The sequence below is a fragment of the Haliotis rufescens genome, unplaced genomic scaffold, assembly GCF_023055435.1.
Source record: "Haliotis rufescens isolate VD_foot unplaced genomic scaffold, xgHalRufe1.0.p SCAF_128, whole genome shotgun sequence".
NCBI classification, from domain to species: domain Eukaryota; kingdom Metazoa; phylum Mollusca; class Gastropoda; order Lepetellida; family Haliotidae; genus Haliotis; species Haliotis rufescens.
In genome coordinates this window covers 263,928-283,434 of record NW_025963811.1, presented here as the reverse complement: position 1 = coordinate 283,434, position 19,507 = coordinate 263,928, and the positions used below count along the sequence as shown (strand labels likewise).

The following is a 19,507-nucleotide window of genomic DNA, read 5'->3' as shown; positions in this document are numbered from 1 at the left end:
TCGCCTTTATTTGAGTGCCAATAGCACGATTAAAAGGGATTCACTATGCCTTGATGACCTACTCAGGATTCAAAGTTTAAAATACAACTTTGCAAAGTTAATGAAGCTTATAAATACGATGCCACCAAAAAATAGCAAATGAGTATCAACATATCAACATTTAACACATGGCCAAAGGTGGTGAAAACTAAAATAACCTCATTATTACATAGATCCAAAGTATTCTTCATGGCACAGATATTCTAAAGGACACACCGTTCGTCAATAAATAACTTCATTTCAATTTATCGGGAATATACAGGATACCCATCACCCCCCCCTGGGTTAAAGTGGACTCTTCCGCTCAATCCTACTTAGGTGTCAGTCAGTCAGGTTGACCACTTCTAAGCCTGAAATCGCACGGTCACACAGGGCTTGTAAGTAAGCTACACTTACACACACAAATGCTTTGCAAGAACTTCACAAAATTAATATTGATGAAAGTATTGTTTGAGCATAGCTTTTTTTATTAATATCTGTGGGATGCATTCAGCATTATTTTTCAGATCCATCTGCACAAATCGAGTCTGTGGATAAAAAAAAATGGCTATTACCATTGCAAGTAAATCTCAATTTTAGTCATCTCTTACAAAAATCATCCGACACTAAACCTACTATGGTACAAGAGGAATCACCTCCTTGATGCTGGCATAGTGCCCAGTGCCATGTAAAACAAACACTTCACCAGAACGGAATAAAACACTACGACATTCCTTCACAGAAATTTCAGATGTGGTATGCTTGGATACTGGATAGCTTTGGAGAACATTGAACTGACTTTGGAAGCAATAGAATGCATTTTAACACGTTATGGTCCAAAACCAGGTAACTGACCCAACATTTCTCTTAGTCCATGTCAAAATAGCTGCAATGGAAATTCTAAAATAAACATTTCTAAAACTCCTTAATATCAAATGGCACCAGTACAGTATGTGCTTTATATACAGTCATGCAATGTTTGGCAAGGAAATATTTAACAGTTTATTTGTTATACTCCATGACTGAACCCACCCTATATTAAAACTTAAATCCAACTTGTTGCCATCGAAACGTAAAACAATATAAAAAATTAAAATTCCTAAATAGCAAAAGTTTTGTAAGAAAGTATTTAACAGTTTTTGAGTCGGAAACGAACACCACCCTAAAAGAACCTAAGTCCAACTTGTAGCCATGTAAACGTAAAAAATAAAAATTCCTAAAATTCCTAAATAGCAAAAGGCACCAGTTCAGCATGAGTCTGATAGACATACAAAGTTTTGTTAGAAAGTTTTGAATGTGTTTTGAGTTATGCTCCGGAAACGAACTCTACCCTCTCGAACCTAAGTCCAACTTGTTGCCATGGAAACGTAAAAAATAAAAATTTCTAAAATTCCTAAATAGCAAAAGGCACCAGTTCAGCATGAGTCTGTTTGACATGCAAAGTTTTGTCAGAAAGTATTTAACGTTTTTTGATTTATGCTCCGGTAATGAACACCACTCTTATAGAACCAAAGTCCAACTTGTTGCCATGGAAAAGTAAAAAATAAAAATTCTAAAATTCCTAAACAGCAAAAGGCACAACTTCAGTATGTGACTGATAGATTTGCAAAGTTTCGATCAAATACACTGAATTGTTTTCGAGTTCTGCCTCGGAAAAGGAAATGATTACGGACGGACGGACGGACGGACGGACGGACAGACAGACTGGACAGACAGACTGGCCGATCGCTATATCCCCCCACATTATATGTCGGAGGGGGGGATAAAAATAAAATGGTTGGAAATGGCTTTTTGTTTCTTGTGCAACACAGCAATCCGTAATCCAGCAGTATGACAATGGCTGGTAAATAATCAAGTTTTGACTAGAAATTCCAGAGATTGATATTATGAGCAATGATCCACGCGTTTGGTGAACATTTCAACCGAGTCATCCCGCCTGACCACCAGCTTTTGTTGGTGATGACTTCTAAGGCTGAATCACCACAGGCAGTTCGGTTTAACCTTCTTGAACCAGGCTTCAGTTGCATTACCATCTGTCAACTGGGTGTGAGAGCAAAGCCTGAAGTGATGCAGGTCTTTACCACTTTGGTGAAACACCCAAGCATGATGGTGACAAAGCTAGAACCATGGCACTGCAAGTTGCTGCACGTTTGCCGACTTGGCCCAGTGCCTCCTATTCAGCCCTGTAAGATCATATTTTGATTTGTGAGCCAAGTGGCTCCTAACATGAATATTTTAAGAGCCAAACCTACTTTTTAGACCTCAACCCTTCTTTTTCTTCAAGGTGCCAGATTGAGTCTGAGATGGTGGCATGGATTTCATAATGTGAAGTACCTGTACAGATCCGGGGTAGAATAGGTCTTCACCAACCCATGCTTTCCATAAAAGGTGACTTTGGGACTTTGCTTGTCAGAGGGGACTAACGGGATTGGGGGGTCAGGCTTGCTGACTTGGTTAACGCATGTCATTGTATCCCAGTTGTGTGGATCAATACTATTGATGTCATCACTGGATTGTGTGGTACAGACCGCGGTCATATAGCTGGAATATTGCTGAGTGCAGCGTTAAACAACAAACAAAACAATGTTAAGTCTAAAAATCTTTGGTCCCAAAATACTGCATCCCCACCTCTGTTTGCACATTTTGCTTGGGTGTGCATTACAGTAGATATTGTTGCCAGTAATGTTTATTTTTAGGTAGCCAAAGTGGTGAGCAGTAGATCACATTAGTTCGCAATCATAGATTTAAGTCGCATTGTCGACCAAAATGGTCACTTCTTAGAGGGCAGTTTGCCCAGTTCACACTTATAAAAGAGCAGCTTTATCCACTTCAAAACAGAACACAATGTGACATTTTGACAATTTTATTTACTACAGTGAACCACAATAATATTCTACCATTTACCAGATAGTTTAACTAAAATAATGAAGTCAACAAATCGCACATGATAAATAGACGGCACATAGTACCCCCCGACAGGCATGGGTACTGTCTGCCGTGTCTCTGTCAAAATTACACTTAATATAAGTTACAATGGATTTTTTTCTTTTTTTTTGAAATATCTTACAATTTTTTTAAATTTTTTTCATTGGTTGAGTATAGCTTTACATGTACATTCGTGGCAGAGAAATTCAGAGGATACAAATATAATAACCAAGGTACATTTTCATCCTAGTTCCAGGTTTCGGGTTTGAAATGCATGAAAGAATCAATAAATCTGAACAAGATAATAAACAGGGAATGTTGAATACTTGGGTCCGAAGGCAAGAAAACTAAACAAATATGTCTATACTTTCTCCAGGTAGTTTATATACAAAATTCATAAAAACAAATTCACTCGCACACCATGAATGTTATCACAATATACAAATAAACCTTCCTTCCTTCCTTCCTTCCTCTCAATCAATATAATTAAAACTGCATTTACTTCTTGGCATGGTCTAGAACAAAAACCGAAACCTGGAACCATGCAGGATTATGATTAGTGTGTGCATGGAAATCGGGACGCAGACAAATGAAGGTAAAGGGTGTAAAAGTAAAGAAACAAAAATGGTTTGTTCTCGTGACATGATGCGATGTCAATAATTCCTAAAAAAATGATATGTTCTCTTGAAAGTGGTTAAGACGGAAAATAAACACTCCCTGTAATACGTTGCATACTGGAGCATAGGAAAGCTCCATTGTTCGAACTCACTGTTCGCTGCTCAGTCAAGACAAATGATGGAAGTTTTGTTAGTTTTCTAACCCTTGAATGATCAATATAAACTTCATGACAAAATGGAACTTGGTTACGACTGGAAAAAGAAGCATGGAAAAGGATTCTAGAAGAACAAGACTACAGTTTGACACATGAACGAAAGGGAAAAAATTCTAGTTTCAGCATTCAATGCTCAAGGCCTGTTCCTCAAAAACTAATCGCCCTCGTCAGAGTCTTCCTCGATGACGTAGACCATGAACATCAGGTCTTCCACTTTAGGGATGAGGGGATCACCCGGCGGGACGACTGAGAATCCCAGGAAACTGAACACTCGGAGCAAGTTGACTGAAAAATACCAAGAGGAATAGTAAGTTCAAATATTTTTACGGGACTTTTCATATTGTCTACAGTGTTTGGAACTAAGCATGAAAGTCAAGGGATTCTCGTCATAACTAGTGGGACAATACGCTGATGAATTCAATTTTTTAATTCTTTATACACATATCGATCAGTCACACACTCGGCAAAAAATACTCATTCTTACCTTAAATGTTTTCTTTAAAAGCGGTTACACCATACATTTATTAGTACATAATATTTTCAACCATTGCACCATACTTGACACAGCCAACTGTAAATCATCAGTGTGGCAAAGTATTTGGCCATCCTGTCTATGAAAAAGATGGCCTACCCACCACAGATAAGAGTACATGCTAGTATCGTGATGCGTATTGGGACGTGAGCAAGGTATTGTGATGCGTATCAGATCACACAGTTGGTGTATCATCCCAGCCCTAGTGATAACTCTGATACTAAAACAGTTAATGATTAAGTGAGTGAGTGAGTATGGTTTTATGCCACTTATAGCAATATTACAGCAATATCATGGCGGGGGACACCAGAAATGGGCTTCACACATTGTACCCATGTCGGGAATCGAACCTGGGTCTTCGGCATGTAGAGCGTACGCTTTGACCACTAGGCTACCCGACCGCCCCGTTAATGATTAAGAGGGTTCTAGATTCAAATATAACATGAAAAGACCTCTAGCACTCCAGCTGCCCCCCAAACCCCACATTCATGCTTCATTTCAATCATGCATGATGCTTTGCATAGTAAAACAAATTTTTTAAAAATACAGAAAAAAAATATAAATAAAATGTGCCAGCATACATTTCTAAAAATTTGGAAGAAAATCCAATAATTAATTTATTGTGGTTTTTATAAGCATAATGTGGTTGTGTGATGCACGTTCCTGTGACAGCACTCACCTCTATCTGCACGGTTCTTCTTGAAGCACAGAATGACATGGCTACACTTCAGCCGGTCCTCAGCATACTCCAAAAGAGACACAAGACTGGCAACAGAAATAGCAACTGTAATAGGATACAAGCCACATACATCGTTCTTTCATTACGGAACCCAGATATTAGACCATTTCTGTGACAAATCCATCCATTTTATCATACATGTTTCTGACATCAGAATTCAGAGTTAGCACCCTTGAGCAGCCCACACTATTGAGTTACCTCTCTTACAACACTTTCCACTGGCATGTTAAAACTGTCATTCCCAATTGATTAACAGAATTAATATAGAGTCTCAAATGGTAGACTGATATGCATGAACTGCAAATAATACTGACCTCTCCTTGGACCCCTCCGGAAGGATGCCAGTAGGGAGCTCCACATACAACTTGCCATCAAGCAAAACAGTTTCCCAGGTAACCTCTAAACATTCCACGGGACGAATTTTGAAACACAGGTTGGCTGCAACCTGTGTCTGTTGTGCCAAGGAGTTCACGTTGGTGGTGAACAGGCCTTTAGCATTGACAGGGGGCTGTGCTAAAACCCCCACGCCGCTGCCCTCTGCCACGAAGGACATTTTGGATGCATCAACGGCGTGGGGAACATCAGGAGTACCACAGAGGCCCAGGACCCAGCGATATACAATACCGCTGGTTCGACATCCTGAAACACAAAAACAAACGTCTTATTGAAGAGGATGACAACATGTGGGTTGAAAAAATAACATCTTCCTGAGGCATGGGAGTCAACTGACTGTCCAGTTTCCACCCTTGCCAAACTACACTGGGATTTATAGGCTTGAACGCAGCGCCACCAGTGGCTAATATGAGTTATGTCCCTCCTATTGACCAATCAGATTCACGCTCTCATATCACTTGTTTTGCTTAAAACAAAATGGTGGTGCCCAGTCAAGACGATCTGATCTATAGTCAAGATCCATGTTGTAATAAACATGATAAAGAACGTCTTATCTCGCGAAGTTTATCAAGGTACCTTGAATACATGAACAGATTTGGAAAATATCTGACGACTTAGTGGACAGTACATATGCTCTGCGAACCCTGCAATCGACCAAAATCTGCACGGCAGTCGCTATGTTTATGAACCGAATGTCGATTTCCTTACGCGATTTGTATTGGACTATGAAAAACATACCTGGAAACAAGTTTGGAAGCCAGTGTGACCAAACTCAATGCTGGACACATGGTTTATCATGAAGTCAATAAGGGAGTCAGTTGGGTTTATCACAGTATTTAAGATATGTCACAGTGTGTCTGCTTGGTATGGGAGGAGTGAGTGAGGGTTTTACAAGACTTTTAGCACTATTCCAGCAATATCAAAGCAGGGACTCCTGAAGCTTCATCTGGAAGTGATGCTGCTCACCACTCTCGTGGAACCCACCTTGGTGCAACTAGACCAAGAAACATTATCAGAGCAAAACTTGGATCCCACGATGTCTAGTCCCAAAGGACTACAAATCTCTACAGATAATAATCAGATAATACAGACAGCATGTTTTACAGTGTTCAAAATTCAGCATGAAAATCCTCGATATGATCAAAATAATACAAGATTTGAAAAAACAGCCCCTTAATTATATCATTTTGATTTTGGATCCTTTATGTTGGCACAAAATATTGCTTTAGCAATTGGGAAATTTGAATTTCATAAAAATCAAACTAAGAGGCCAGATACCACCACGACAAACATTCAGCCCTTCCCTCAGTACTTGCCAAGTCAGCATTTCAGGTCTTGTCAAGGTCAAGCAAACCACTCAATACATGGCCTGTTGAACTCATACATTAGTAAAATAAAATAGTACTTGGCAAGCTCAGCAGGTGAAAGAATACGACAATCACATGGTGATTATTGAATCTTTAGGACATAGGTCAGTGACATTGTCACTACATAATGTTACCTAAGGTAACATGATAGTTTCAATTAGCCCACTAAGACAATAACAGGTCAGGAACTGTCTAACCTTGCCACGGACTAAGAATTACTGCTGACAAGCACAGAGAACAATGATCATGGCTCATGCCAAGCCACTACTTAGCGAAATAGGTTTAACCCAGCTTTCTTGTTTACATGCATTAGTATAATCACGAAAATGGCAACGAAACATCACTACTACGTAGGTAAACAGGTCAATCAATATCAGAATAGCTTGTTCAAACATATACACTCGTTCAAACATTCCTACAAAGAGTCAAGTCTTCTGAAAATACACAAATGTACAACCCCGTATCCTGCTGCTTTTCTACATACATAAAATCTTTTGTACACATCTCGGTTGTGATTACATAACGCTAATCAAGTACCGTATTCGGTGTAATAAGCGCCCTGCTCTAATAAGCGCCCATGGCAATATTTGCTAATATATTGACTTGTGAGCAATCCCAATTAGCACCCCTTCGGATTGATCAATGTACACAAGACTTATTTATTCGCGTATAATATGCACTCGTGTGTTATATGCACCCTTAATTATAGGCAATTAAATTCTGGAAAAAATATATATGTCGTGTACAATACACACAGACTTTTCTTTTGTATCATTTCAGGCTGTCAGCATAAACCACGAAATTTATCTTTCAACTCTGTTTTTTCCACCAAAATAATATTCTAATAAGAGCCCCCTATTTCTAATTTTGAGAGCGCCCTGCTTATTACGATGAATACGGTGAATATGTCAGGAGAGGAAAACTTATGCCCAATCCTTTTCCTTGTAAATAAAATGTTAAAATCACATTTCAAAATACATAAAAAATAATTTTGTTTGAAGCGAATGCAAGTGATACGAGACGTGGAATCTGATTGGACCATAGAGAGGCTTAAAAGGGACTTAACTCATAATAGCCACTAGTGACTCTACGATCGAGCCCAGGAATTCCAGCCTAGTACGGCAAGGGTGGAAACTGGATTTTTAAAGTCAATTAACTCTCTTGCCTCAGGAAGATGTATACTCATGGAATACTGGCATTTATCAAGATGTCCTCAAGGACCCGATATTCTGCACCAAGTCTGCAGCAAGACAGTAGAATTTCCCAAAAGGGGATTAATTAATTTCATGTTAATACAATTACAACTACTGTCATCGATGGTCAAGGTGACACATATTTACCAATAAAGATGAAGAGCCTTGAACACTTAATTTCTACTATATTGAAAGCAATTCTACAGTACATTATTAAGTTACTGATTCTTCAGAATACTTCCCAATTTAAAAAAGATACCAACATTATCTCAATTTGCCTGCCAAATCCCTTGGAATACCTCCATTTGTCATAATTAAGAGTAAATAAGTTCTGAAAAAGATCTTATTAAGGCCCCAATAACATATGGCTACAGTCCCTTCTCACCTTACCAATTGCCAGCCAAGGGGTGAAGAGGCTCAATGCCAATCACATGACAGAGTAAATAGTGATAATGAATGCCTATTGTCATGTCCCAACAGACGAAGGACAATTACACCAATCAATAACTGCAAGGTCTACTGACATCACCGGTTGTACACAACTCAAGGTGGCCAGCATTGATTTCCATATCAGCAACTACTATCAGCACTGCTTTTTATCTCAGAAGGCAAAGGGCTAGCTCTACTCAACCAGGGTAAAAAATTATCTTTTTTAGCAAAATGACAATTAACAAGACTGCACCTGTCAATGTATAAGATTACTAAGACCCATGCAGAATGATGCCCCATTTATCAAAATAGCATGTTCATATGTCGACAAGGCGTCTAGGGCATTGCAAAAGTTGTTCAGAATGTTCTCAATGTATTTCTTAGGCCCAGCTGTCACACAATGTTAACATCGTTCAGGTGACATTTGCTCATCTTAAACTGTACACCCAATTTCAGTGGAATTTGCTTGATAAATCAGTCAAAGCACCCAACCATATATATTTTGGCATTACTTTCAGTAGATTTTAGCCTTACAATATGGACTACAATATTAAAGCTGATCTTATCAGACCAGAAGAAATTTCACAAGACAGCAGCTTCGGACTAGTGGCTAAAATCGCTGACTGAAATACTGAGATTTTTATCTGGGGGCCCACTGAACCCCTAACTTTTAACATTAGGGTTGTAATCATGATTATTTTCATACACTGAGAGGCAATTGTATCGCAATAGTTAATGTCCCCCACCAGTAGTTGGCCCAAGGTTTTGACGGCACTTCTCTTCCCTGGCTTCCTCAAGGAGGACCGACGCTCGGAGTAGTTCAGCCTGTAACTTGGAGTCTGGTGTGATATGTACTGCTACCTCTGCATAATCAATAATCAATACCCCAAGTGATTTATGCTGATATGTTTACAAGCCCTGGCCCTACTGAAGCCCATTCAGTGATATAACATAGCAAAACCCTCAAAAATAGCACATTTTCACTAAGCCTTATGCTACCTTAACTACTGGGCAGACTTGTGTCAATTTCTAACGCTGCCAATTGATACAACAGTATTAATGCCCCCACTACACACCAGAAAACAATATGTCTGCTTATGCATGTGGTATACATTTTTAAACAGTTAAGGAAAAAAGATGTTTTGTTTGTCTGTTTGCTAAATCATGTAAATGGCACACACTCAGCAATATCCAACCATGCTGTCAGCCTGTAAATAATCAAGTCTGAATGAAACAATCTAGTGATTGATACTGTGAGCAAGAATCCATGCCGTCAGGATATGATGACACACAATCTAGTTACTGAGCCTGACCACCTGATCCAGTTGGCGGAATCTTACGACCACCTTAGTCTGTGCCTAAAAACTTTGGGTCTACTAGCCCCAACTTGGCTCATAGCAGAATTTTCCCCAGGTACTCAATACAAGGGCAATTACATATCATGACATATACCTTTGCTTGTAAGGCATTTGAGTTAGTTCCAACAATGTATTAGCATCATTGTATGATGATTTTTATGTCATAATTGGTTTATTACCAACTGTGCTTGCTAGACCTAACAGAATGTTACTAGGCCCGGGCTTCAGATTTGTGGCGAAAGTTGCAGGCTGCCATCTTACGACCAGCAACGATTGATGGGGACCTATTTCTAGCCTGGAATCTCCGGGCAAGGCTAACCTTAATCCAGCGTTAGAAACTGGCACTAGTCCTGTAGTCCTTGCCAAACTGCCCAACAGTTAAGGTATCATAAGGACAAGAGGAAATTTGCCATTATTATGGGTTTTGCTATATGTTATCATTATAAAGACTAGTGGGCTAAAATTTTAATGTTAGTTTCTACCACTGTTAATCACATCTAGTTCTTACCACCTTTGTGTTACACTTCAGTTGTTAATTCTAATCACATATTTGCTGTACATTCACTGGCATCCATGCATATCGGCTACAACATTCATTATGAATTAATAGATAGTAACAGATACTGTGTTTGCTCACATTGAAACCAAGGGATGTCGCTTCCTCAGTATATATCAAACCTTATTCCACTTTATTTTGATTCACAAAAATAATTATGAAAACAATTTCTACCAGAGTTATTTGTTTGTTTATTGTTGATGCACTCAGCAATATTCCAGCCATAGTCATGTGCAGTGTAAAAAATTGAATCTGGGCCAGGCAATCCAGCGTTTGACATTAGCATCAAGCCGTCCAACTGGGATACGATGGCAAGCAATGAACCAAGTCCCCGAGTATGACTACATTATCCATTTAGTCGGGTTTTACGAGAAGCACATTGGTTGAGTGAGTGAGTGAGTGAGTATGGTTTTACTCCGCTTTAGCAATATTCCAGCAATATCACGGCCGGGGTACACCAGAAATGGGCTTCACACATTGCACCCATGTCGGGAATAGAACCCAGGTCTTCGGCGTGACGAGCATACGCTTTAACCACTAGGCTACCCGACCGCCCCACACATTGGTTGAAGGGGCCCTATACTTTTAGCCAGAATATCAACAGGTTCAGCAACAATGGCAGATGACTGACATGACAAAAAGGTCCCGGAAAACACTTATCTATGCAGGTATGCAAACTGTTATCTATGCAGGTATGCACATCTATCAGTGATTGCTGTTGCTATCTATGATTTACCAAGCACAACCTTCACAATCATTGTACCTCTGGACCCATGTTTATTTAACACAATCTTATCTGGGTACACTCATGCAGGATTGACGCAGATACACTACATCACATGGGCGCAGCTTTTTAATGCACATAACCAGTCATGTCAGATAAGCTACATGATAGCAACACTGATATGTAACCTCAGTGATAGACTAGCAGTAGTCCTTTTGTCTGTGCCTAACTGCCCAATGGTTCAGGTATCATAGGGCAAGAAGAAATTTGCCATTCTTAAGGGTCTTGTATATGTTATCAGTTTTAGGACTAGTGGACTAGTGTTAGTTTCCATAGCCGAACCAGGAACAATACCTTGATGGATCATATCCTAATTAAAATTTACAACCCCAGCCAATGGGACACATTTTGTTAGGTAAAACCTGAGGCCCAATGATCACGATACATAGGTCATGATATGTATTGCAATACCGGTACTCTTTGACATTAAATCGCGTGGAAACAAGACTATTGATATTCCAGAGCAGAATCCAAAGTAAAAGCTAGCTGTAGACACATTAGTAGTAAGTAATTTATTTTTGCAATGAATATGTATTGTGTATTGTATCAATGAATGACAATTCACTATGCACCAGTGTATTGTTTCACCCATGGTAACAACCTGTGACAACCTGTCGGAGGGTATGTCTCGTCAATATGACCTGATTCTGTAGCATATTTAGCCAAGCATTTAACTGTCTGCTGTGCACAAACATACTGTAAGGAAACATATCCTATTACCCATTACTGCGCCAATTGTAGGTGCATGTGTACTGCTGAAGAACAACTCGTGGTAAATGAATTTGTGCAGCACACAAACACTGCTGCATGTCATTGTGATGCAGACATTTCGACAGGTGGTTTTTTTTCAAACTGAGCGGTTTAAAGCCACTTTGAACAGAATTTTACTTTTCATACAGCCACCAGCTTGAGGTGGAAGGAAAGCAGAGAGTGATGCAGGTGTTAGACGTTTACAACTTTGATGAAACCCAAAAGCATGGGTTTGATGGGGGCAAACCAAGAAACAATTAAGACAAACTTTGTAATCGAACCCATCTGGTGTAACTAAACACAGGTCTGTAATGGAATCTTGGGACCCTCTTACTCATCAACTCGTCAAGGGTCATTTGTTTGTTATTTGGTTTAACGCTGCACTCTGGAATATACCAGCTATATGACGGCAGTCTATAAGAAATCGAGATTGGACCACACAATCCAGTGATTGACATGAACATCGATCTACTCCATTGGAATACCATGACATGCATCAACCAAGTCAGCAATCCTGACTACCCGATCACGTTAGATGCCTCTTATGACAAGCAGAGTAGCCTTTCAAGGCAAGCATGGGTTGAGGAGACCTATTCTACCCTGGATCGTCACTGGGTGTATAAGGGTTATGACGAGGACCGCTAGACTTTCACGCTTAATTTTAAACACTCTATCCTGTCTATGATATTGTTTGTGTTTACTGTAAAAGAAGGCTTTCATTCATAACATCCATTCATAACCTTTAAGCTTGTAAACATTTCATGTAGAGTTTTCATTTATTATGTTAAAAGAAAGTTAAATTCAACTCAAAATTTTAAAGAAGACAAAAATGATGAAATATTTGATATTCTTTAATCCTTGGTAAAAGATCCCTTGAATCAAAACATTTCTGATTCCTGAAATAAATTCACAGTTTACAACTAGGTAACCATGGCAACAGCAGGTGCCAATTTGTTTTGCACTGATTTGGACACAGTATTGAATTTTCCATGGAAACAAATGTATACCACTTAGCAACAACAACAGTTTGTAAATTTAGCATTTAAATACAGACTAAACAATGCTAAAGTTCAATGTACTTTCTGGTAAATAGGATCTTCCACATTTCTGGTTGATGCAAACGTTCAGCCACCGCTAGCCATTATTACTTATACGGGCGTCAGAGTGTCATTAGGCTTTGTCTTTCTCCAAATTCTATCAGAAATGGGCTTCACACATTGTACCAATGTCGGGAATCGAACCCGTTTCTTCGGCATGGCTAGCAAATGCTTTAACCACTAGGCTACCTGAACATCCACCTGGAGATGCAGATTATATATTGCTAGCCCACTGAGCCCACAGTTTAACATAAATACACCACACAGACAGAGTATACTCACTCCGAGCTAACCAGTCCTTGTTTTAGCCCCTTAATGCCAGGCAGGGTAACAACAAGTACCAACTTTAAACGTCTCTTGGTATAAAATGATCATGTTTGACTTTCAGACCAATAATTATGTTAATGTGTATACTCAAACATGAACCTGATGTAAGGATATCTAGTGACTGTATATGTCACAATGGTGAATTGTGCTGTCAATAAACTGAAAAACTGACACGCTATCCACCTCATAAAGGGGCACTGATCTAAAGCAATTCCCCGGGACTGGTTGTTGCCTTTGTTATTGTTTTTTCCCAGTGAGTAAACCGGATGTATAGCAGAAATCCAGACTAGTTCGCGACCAGTGCTGCGCCATTCGTAAGCGCATTAGTCACTTTTATGGGTAGTTATAAGGGCATATGGTCACATTGATCAACAAAGTGAAATGCAGTTTTCAATATAATAAGGAAATGTAGGCATCTTTGTGAATAGCAAAGTTATGGTGACAAAGTTTTGATAAGTCACTTGCTTGGTAATTTTGCGATTTTCGTTTACACTATTTTGACTTGCAACACAAAGTAAATATTTCACCTGAGCATTGCTTTTTTTATAGTGTATAATCTTTTTACTGTGTAACATTTTCAAATTTATTAAACGCTTAAATATTCAATAATTATACAAATTGACTGAAAAACATTTCCATCTGTATTATTATAATAACGAATTCCAAACATTTTATGTTTAATGTCATCACCATCTGAAAATGTTACATTGAAAAGTACATTTCTATGTTGTTTGGCTTCTAATCCTACATAATAATCTGTTGTGATGTTTTAGGCCCTTTTGATCGTCTTAATCAATTTTAGTCAATCTTGACAGATTTTTCAGTCAAAATGACTGAAATATTAACACATTTTATAAATTGCCTGAGGGATCACATTTTACAAATTGACGGTAATATATACACGCTCACAAAGGAAAAGACTTGCGAAAACAACGTCTATCACGCATTGAAGAACTTCCCAACCAAGACGTAGAGGAACAAGAACGAAGCGGTTCAATGCTACAGCAAATGAAGGAAAACAAAATGCAAATACCATAATTACAACCTACCAAATTTATGTGTATAATTTTAGGCAGCTTCCTTGTTTGAGGAATGTATCCGTGAATATCCACACAAAGGAACAATATCCCACTCGTCTGCAGCTGTGCAAAGAAACTTTTTCGATGTCAAGTGTCTCTGTAACAATCGAATATTTTAAAAGATATATAACGTCTCGGGATATTATAACCCGTGTTCGTTTCTCAACTGATCACTTGGATTGTTTCAGGTGTTTCGCATAGGTGTAAAGTCTCAAGGGTCAGCTGAGAAGGCCCATGTGACAATTTCATAACGTCCACGGTCCTTAAAAAATCCATTGAGTGATAGATAAAAATGAGCAACGTATTATCAGTTAACCCTTTGAACAAAGTATGTTGGTTTTATATCGGCACTTCACGCCATGATATGAGTGAGTGAGTGTATTCCCTTTGTTTGAGTAAACCTAGACATGTAAACACTCACTTTTGACATATCCACTGTGCAAGAAAACAGTGATTAATCAATCAACGTATTTTCTGTTAATCCTTTGATGACTAGGAACGATCTGTTGATTTACAAAAAAAGTAAATCAACTGATCATTCATCTCTTGCTGGGCTGCCACGTGCATATTACATAACACACATTTCACCTCACTTCAAACCTGGATTTAAATTGAATAATTACCCCAGACACAATAAATGCCAAATGGGAACCTTTGTCAGGTAATCTAAGTAATGCTACCACTAATTGTACCTGTAATGAATTCATTAACTGAGCATCAAGTGAATGACGACAAATACACAAGTGTTGGGTTATACCAGAAAACGTGGATGACAAAAAGGAGTAGTAATCGTGTTATCGAAGCAATCCAAAATCCGAAAATGCTTTCACTGCATGGATACTTTTTTTTATTATTAAACTATAACCATCTGGGGTATTTCCAAATGACGACATCCGATGAGCTCCGCCATTCTTTTTGTCTGTTTGTTTAGGCTGAAGAATTTAATTAACATGCGCCCTTTGTCGAAAAATCTTTATAAATCACAGTTAACCAATCAGTATTCAAAAATGTGTAAAACAAATATTGCCTCCAAGTTTATTTAGCTGTCCTTGCAGACGGTAGCCCAGTCTCTGGCCACGCTGAGTTGCGCTGCGTATCATCCGGGTACTCAATGGGAAAAAACAATAGGCAACAACCAGTCCTGGGGAATTGCTTTAGATCAGTGCCCCTTTAATCACGGTGGTGGAAAAGAATACCCAAAACATTATTCTACGGAAATCTTGCAGTGGAAATTATCGTTTGAGTGGGTTGGGCGTAACACTGCTTTGAACAATATTCAAGATATATCTCAGTGTCAGTTTAATGAGGGAGGAAAGGCTGGAGTGATGCATGTCTAAAACCTTTACAACTTTGGTAAAACCCAAAAGCACAGGAATGGTGCCGATAGATCTAGAAATAATATCAGATACTCAGAGCATTGCTGGTACTTAACATCACCCAAACCGTAACATTAACCAACACAGAAATTTCAAACACATTTTAATTATAATGTATGGGTTAGTGTGACCTGCTGAGTTTACCAGACAGAAATAAATTTTACGAGGCCCAACTGCAACTTTTCCCACCAACCCAAAGCCCAAGTGAAGTATTAGTATTAGCAAGCCTAGCCAATAACAGTCCAAAACACCAAAATGTACTCGAAGTGATGAACTCTTTGACACAGGAATTGGAGTAGTGTCAAAGTAGCAGGTTGAAATGCAAAAACTGCAAAATGCAAGACTGCAAAAAGTTTTCCAGTGTTTACAAAAATATCATTTAGAACCTGGATGTACATTCATAACGCTACTAATAGGTCAGCTTAACCTAGTATATGCCATCAAAGTATGTGCTGTCACAGATTGACAACCTGAAGATCAACAACAGTAAGCCAGAATACATTATGTACCTTAATCATGTTAATACAATCTGTTTGCCTGTCACAATTAAGTCCACAGATGCAGGAAAATGTTCAGATACACAACGCTGACCTAGTTAGCATATTTCTACTTGAGACTGACAAACGTATGGTGTGCCCAGATGTGACAATGATAAGCTCACAATATCACAACATACACACAAGCTTGCACCATAAGAAGGATTTGATTTACTCCAACAGGATGCATTAGTTATAGCCTGGCATCATGCCAGCTCTATGTGTCACTGCGTGGGATCACTCAAGGGTGGCTATTTTTTCAGGGAATAAATTTCACCATGTCCTGTTTCGCTTTGCAGCAGTGAGAAACTATTGATCGTATTTCAAGTGACGCTTGAATACATCTAGCAAGTCCCTAGGTCTCCAGGAATATAAAAGTTATGTAAAACTATGTCCTTCCTTGCTAAGAAGCAATTTCAATAGCGACACTGTTCATTATGTAGATTATGTTGTACATGTAACCAGTACTAGATACAATCTACTTTGGCACATATAGCTGAAAGGATTGAGTCACCCAAACATGTCATACAAAATCAGAGGTGAGTGCATGCGTTTGTTGGACCTAATGCCAACAGTATTCAATTATATCGCGGCGTGCCAGCTTAATGTAGTAGGAAAGACCCGAAGTGAAGCAGGTCTCAGACGTTTCCAACTTTGGTGAAACCTACGAGCCCTGGTATGGTGCTGACAAACCTAGAAACATCATTGGGACACACCAGAATCCGAACCCACGACCATATTACTCTGGCATGCCCAAGGGGCTACTCTTCACAGAGAATTGCATGGCAGGGCAACCTGTGCCCAGACACAATCAAGAGAAAAACAACATACTGGTAAGTCCCAAAAGCTGGCATGTCCCAAAACTGACGATAAATTCGAACAGATATTAACGCTTGGTCCCTGAACATACTAATATACAAATAGAAGTAACCAAACAATATGGTCCCAGTGAAAGAGACCTCTGTTTCAGAAAACACTCAATCACCCCCTTCCTGTCGCCATGGTAACATGACCTCTGATCAGAAGGTCTGTGGTTCAAATCCCATCACGGGACTCGGAAATTTTATGGCCACTACATGAGGAACACAATGTTTCAGAGTATATGCTTACTCATTCACCCGATGAAGGAGTAAGCATATACTCCAAAACGTTGTGTTCCTCATAATAAAGAAGTTGACGTCAATAAAATTCTCTTCCTTGTGACCTAGTTTTGCTAATCGCCAAAGTCTCGACAAGTCTCGCCAAAGTCTATGACAGACGCCTGTAAATACCCGAGTCTGGGTCAGACATTCCAGTTATTGATAATATGAGCAATGATCCACATTGTCAAAATACAGACAGACAAATTTATACGGTACTTCAGGCCACCGGCCCATAATACAATGGAAATATACTGTATATATATTTGCATGTTGAGTAGATTTAATTATGGTTTACAAATTACAATGAAACACAATAAACCAGGTCCTTGAGGCTGACCAGACATGCATGAAGTCGTTTCTTATGACAAGGAGAAGGTTGTTTGGGATTATGTTTTTACCCAAAATCTCCCACAGCTTACCGATAAGGAATCAGGCATGAATTTCCACAGAAACAATGCCACAAGCTGCACACACTTCCACACCTAGCAGCGATAGAAACCAACAGTTTTAGTCCACTAGTCCGTTACGGGTATAATGATAACATGTAGCAAAACCCTTAAAAGGAGCAAATTTCTACTAGTCCTTATGATACCATAACAATTGGGCAGTTTGGCAAGGACAATAGGACTATTGCCAATTTCTACCATTGCCTAGCCTGGTAATGGTCACTTAACTTGAAGCACTGTCCCTCTTTAAAAGGTCTGTGAAATATACAGCTAGTTGAATCTAAGTGCTCTAGCCCTTGTGATTTACGCATACAATACCCACATGCCTTAACACTATTGATCAGCAAAAGTAAAGAGTTGTTCCTTGAATCAAACTACAGGTGGTGTGCCCCAACCATACACCTGCCTCTACTGTTTCTAAGTCAATGTAATCATGACAAAGGGTACAACATCTGGCAGTAATATCCCAATAGAATGTAAATATAACGTATAGAATTAACACCTGTTTGGAAAGTGATTAACATCAGTAAATAATACAATTTCAGAGACGTCTTTTCTATTGGGCAGATTCTTGGGAAGTAAAACATTTGAAAGCAGTTATTGTCTTGCAATCCAAATTCAAGGTTAAATCATATAAAAACTATACAAATTCATCACTGCGATACAATGTGATCTGTTCTGCTTAAAATGATACCCAATCCTAAGGGTTTTTTCTATATGTTATTATTAGGTCTAGTCACAAACATTTTACACACAATGTTTAGACCTAACTAACCCAATATGTACTAGACCGCTGAGCAACTGTCCCCATCTACAGAAATGCCACATTGGCTTTTATTTATTATGTCAAAACACATAAGGCAGTGTTTTATAGGCCTACAGCAGCCTACTTTATAAAACTACTTCCCGTTTCAATACCCAAAAGTTGTGACAAAGCTTTACAATCGTATCAGCTGATCTGTGAATCATAAACAGACGTAGGTGAAGGTGAATTTAGGTCACCCTGACAAGTCAACCCACAACCCTTATGTACTCTTACACCTACACCTCACTCACAACAGTATTGAATTGTCAGATTCATAGTTCCTGACAATGGTTCCATTTCTGAAACGCCATGAATCTTCTCAGAACTTCCGGGACATGTGGACTTTTTGCAACTCAAAGGAAAAATATAACATAACAAGTAACGTCTAATGTGATCCTCGAAGTTGAATCAGATTAAATACGAACAGGAAAAACAACGAAATGACAATAAGAATCGTTGTCACACAGAAATTGTAAAATTGTGACATGTGTTGCAAATCGGAAACATGGCAGCCATCTTGGTTTCATCAACAAAATGTAAACATTTTCATTACATCGCAATTTACAACGAAAAAACACAAAGATCAATACGTACATGTTTGTACTTTGTAACGCTGGCATAGTGGCTAAAATGTCTCTGCTTTGGGGGCCAAAATTCTCGTCTAAAACGATAGCTTCAGAAGCTCTTAACATATCTCCCCTCCTCGCCCTTTGCTTTTTCGTCGTCGTTTGTGCTGAGCTTACGGCCTTGGAAGATATTTATATCCGCGATGACGTCACAATAAGGAGTGCTAATTCTAAATAGCTAAAATAAGGCCATATTT

At 38.9% G+C, this 19,507-nt stretch overlaps 1 protein-coding gene across 1 annotated transcript; it reads right to left on the bottom strand.

Moving 5' to 3' along the window:
• Positions 1-2,865: 2,865 nt before the first annotated feature.
• LOC124124722 (ornithine decarboxylase antizyme 1-like) lies at positions 2,866-19,433 on the bottom strand. The gene is given in 5 exon segments (XM_046487962.2): positions 2,866-4,060; positions 4,987-5,072; positions 5,361-5,629; positions 5,631-5,685; positions 19,279-19,433. Coding segments are annotated over 5 exon segments (639 nt in total). The 5' UTR covers positions 19,377-19,433; the 3' UTR covers positions 2,866-3,929.
• Positions 19,434-19,507: the final 74 nt, after the last annotated feature.